Source organism: Perkinsus marinus, assembly GCF_000006405.1.
Source record: "Perkinsus marinus ATCC 50983 genomic scaffold scf_1104296954212, whole genome shotgun sequence".
In the NCBI taxonomy this organism is placed as follows: domain Eukaryota; phylum Perkinsozoa; order Perkinsida; family Perkinsidae; genus Perkinsus; species Perkinsus marinus.
In genome coordinates this window covers 37,237-41,146 of record NW_003208208.1, presented here as the reverse complement: position 1 = coordinate 41,146, position 3,910 = coordinate 37,237, and the positions used below count along the sequence as shown (strand labels likewise).

Here is a 3,910-nt window from a genome sequence, read left to right as displayed (position 1 = left end):
CAACAATAATTTTCCAACTCGTGTAGTAGTTGATCATGCGCATATATACTCCGACACTGACCGCTTTTTACTACCCTCAGCTCTGGCTGGCCTAGCAGTGTTGTCATTGCGTCGTGAGGACCTCATACGATCCGAATATTTCGTTCGTATTGCTAAGGAGCTCTTCGAGAGGGGGGCGAGAGATTCCAGGAGGAGAAAGGAGAAGGACGGTCTGCGAGGCCTCTGGACGAAGGCTGTGCCAGGGGTAGTATTCGTTTGCGGTTTTAGGAAATATGTGTGCTGTCCTCAGCTGAGTTTGGGAGTTTTTGCATGCGAATTCGGGTAGAAAATCACAGAAAACAACGAAATTTCCTCGGAAATTTTATCGTTACTATTTCTCTACCACTGTTATAAAAAGGATGAAAATTCGTGCATTTCAGCAGAATTTGAGGATAGTGTAGTGTTTGAGGAATATGCGTCCGCTTCCCTGAGCTGAGCTCAGGAGGTTCCTCACTAGTTATAGAAGTTTACTTACGAATTCGGGTAGAAGTGTACAGAAGCCAGAGAGGAATTCGCCCTGAATTTCCTATACCAAAAAGAATTTCCATGCTGTCACCAACACATGTAGTTGACCATGTGCATATCTGTGTAGGGTATCTCAAGTATGTTTGAGAACTGCATCATCTGTGCATTTTCAGTCGGCACTTCTGGCGTTTTGCGATTCTTATTCGACTGCTATCGTTCGAACAGGAATGCACTGCGAGATGGATATTTTCTGGTTGCTACTTACGTATTTGCGGACCCGAACGCAGGAGTATCGCCTCGCTGAGATCGCTAAAGGTCTGCGAATCTGCCACCGCCGAGGGTGCGTCTCTCGAGATGTCGTACACGGGATAATCGATCGAGTGATCGATTTCCTACGGGACTTCACTGCGCGAGATGTCGTCGCCTTCGTCGATGCTATTACTCGGTTTGGATGTAGTGATGATGCCCATCTCACTTTCTCAAGAGTCGCCCTTGACATCGCCGCGACCGATGTGGACGGTCTCAAGCGTGCCGAAGTTGCTACGCTGATCATCGGCCTCTCTAGATTCACCAGTGATCGGATAAAGGCTCTTGATTGCGCGTGCGTGCAAAAGCTCATACGGAGGTTGAAAGAAGAGGATACGGGGGAGATGAGAAATTTTGAAGTTGTAGAAGTACCGAAATGTCTGTTGCGAAATAGTCTACTCGATGAGGTGCTGTTTCAACGGTATTATGCAGCAGCCTGTGATAAAATATGCGTTGAGGAAATGCAAGATGGCAAGAGAGAGCGTATCTTGAGCGTAGCAGAAGTGGTGTCTCTTCTGATAACATATAGTAAGGCAGGTTTATCCCATCCGAGATTCATACGCAAACTGGGACAAGTGCTGGCGGTGACAGGCGTGGTGATGGGGTTTAACGCCGCACAGGTTTTAGCGGTATATAGAGCGATTAATCGGCTGAAAATAGCGGAGCGAAGCGATGATTGTTTTAATATCGTTTTAGAGCAGATTAATAGGTGTATATATCAGTTAGTGGCTGTGAGGGAGCTGGAGGTGTCAGAGGCCCTCGCGCTTTTGGAGGCAGGCGCTTTGCGGTTGGAGTGTGGTATGGTGCTCGCCCAGTACACGCTGGGTCGGACAGATGATGAGAAAGTTCGATATGATGTTGAAAAATTGGTTGAGGCCATCGAGAGGCCACCATAATGGATGTGTTTCTGTGTGCAAACGCTGTAGTTGAGCTTCGGATGGAAATTCCAAATTCTGACGGTTCGCAGGTGAACGAATGCATGAAATGAATCTCAATGATTAAAACATCAAAACTTTGCTCGCCGATGATTACGATTAGCATCATCATGCCTGAGGCATGTAGCTCTACTGAGAATTCCTCAATTCCTGAGAGCAACCAAGATGGACTTTATCGGTCGAACTCACACTGTAAATTCCGATTCCCTAAACTCTCGCAACGAAACGCAATAGAGAATTTGTGTTATAAATCCACGGCTCACTCGGGTGCTCTGATCTCGTCACGGCCGGTAACGGATGCATAGAAACTTTTGAAACCTTCAATTGGACCAGAACTGTCAACACGCTTCGAGGATGAGGATTTCGACGAACACTGCTCGCTCTCGAGAGTCATAGTGAACAGTAGAGGATCGGAATTTACTATTTTGATCAACTGACAGGAAAGAGATGATACTCCTGAAGCGGTCATACGAATCGCCTGCCTCTGTCGTTTCACTGATCTGATTGCATGAGGAAATAATACCTCCAAATTCCAGTCTATAATCCTCACAATTCCACCTGAAAAACAATATCATATCAACGAGCTTGAAATTAGATCTTCAAACAGCTCACCTCAGCCCCTCTGTGGTGCAGGACCGTACTGGACCTTCCACGGGCAACAGCCCAGCGTAATACCGATTGTTCGGTCGTACAGATTCCGGTCTGCCCAAATGTAACGAATGCTCACCAGCTGGGAGGATCTGACGGGGAACTTCCAGTAAATCTGGTCGCGAATAAAATCACGGATAGTCTAAAGAGTGATTTCAAATTGCGCAGTTGGAGGTATTCACAAGAGCTGAGTTCGGCTCGAAAAGCTCCATGACGTAATCCCACTTATGTGATGATGCACTCAATTGCCCAAAAAACAGCGCGAGTATATATAAAGGAAGCCGTCAACTCACCATAGCGAGGCAATCGGGGTCGAAGAGAATCGGTCGGAACTGAAGAACAGAAATTGGTATCAGCCCGCGAAGGTGCCATAACTGTACCTTGTTTGGAAAGTGAACCGCATACTCGCCTGCACTCTCTTTAGAGCGCCCTCGAGTTGCCGTTAACAGTGAGTTAACAATGGAAAACGTATGGTCCAGTCGACCGGCATAGTTTATCGATCCAGCAACAGCAACCAAGGGATCGACACTGTCACCTGTAGACGCATCCTTCGACTGAATCAACAGGGGTCATCCTACTCCCGAAAAACTCATCTCGATGATTGCCGTAATGGTAGGCTGCATATAGCATGCACTTATCCAGATCTGTGTTGCACTGAGAGAATAAAAGTCGGAGACATAGCTCAGATTTTGTACGACATAGCTGCCTCAGCGGGGCTCAAGGCTTCCTAGGGAAGTTCCTATTCGGTATCAGCACACGTAGTGGGTTATGTTCATATTTCTGCGATTGGTAAAATGTGAAATAAAAATCCATGAAAAAATTAAAAATAATAAATGAAATCGAATAAATTTTACTCACCTCGTCAGAACACCTGATGACCTGAAGTGGCGAGCCGAGCTTAAAAGATTGGAAATTCTTGATGACTTCTGGTCGTACCTGTCCATGGGAATCTTCTCAACGCAGCTGACCGATCCTCGAAATGCTCGATCGATGACCGAGATTTTCATTGGAAAATGCAATGGTGAGTAAAACGGCAATAGCGATCTTACTGAATCGAAATCCCCAATGATCACGTCGGGCACTAGCCGACCGCTGAACTGGTCGTGGAGTCTGTTGGAGCCACCATCAGCACATATACGGACCCCTGCAAATGGGCAAACATGAGCCGCTTGTTGGTCGTAGTAATATACTCCTCAGAAGAGGCTCGATGATAGCGAACGAATGGGAGAGCGTACGGAGAGTGAAGGAGGAGGTAAGGCTAGGATGCACCCTGATCTCATCGAAACTCGGAAGAGTTGACTCCCCTACTGGGAAGGCTACAAGGCTGTGATGATTTCGACTTCCGTGGAAGTTACGTCTGAGTTCAGGAACTCAGACTTTATCGTTCGATTTATCATCAACAGACCGCTTGAGTGATTCGACACTTACCAGCGCTCTCCCATAAGTTCCTCATGACTGCCGATCTAGGCAAGGGCGAATTCAAAACGATCACGGCTAGCGGCCGGACCGACGACTTC

General features: G+C 47.0%; 2 protein-coding genes across 2 annotated transcripts in view; one reads left to right on the top strand and one right to left on the bottom strand.

The window, feature by feature from the left end:
• Positions 1-496, top strand: part of Pmar_PMAR012827 (hypothetical protein) — a gene marked incomplete at both ends in the record, with an annotated part of 1,047 nt that extends 551 nt beyond the window's left edge. The window contains 2 exons of the mRNA XM_002776147.1: positions 119-244; positions 482-496. Of these exons, the coding sequence (XP_002776193.1) occupies positions 119-244; positions 482-496 (141 nt within the window). The remainder of the gene's footprint in view (positions 1-118; positions 245-481) is intronic.
• Positions 497-2,004: 1,508 nt separating this feature from the next.
• On the bottom strand, positions 2,005-3,909 carry Pmar_PMAR012826 (thiamin pyrophosphokinase, putative; the record flags this gene model as incomplete). The annotated part of the gene is made up of 9 exons (XM_002776146.1): positions 2,005-2,178; positions 2,228-2,303; positions 2,358-2,485; positions 2,687-2,725; positions 2,774-2,928; positions 2,972-3,047; positions 3,252-3,329; positions 3,443-3,537; positions 3,822-3,909. Coding segments are annotated over 9 exons (909 nt in total), but the record flags the coding sequence as incomplete, so codon positions are not given.
• Between the last annotated feature and the right edge of the window lies 1 nt (position 3,910).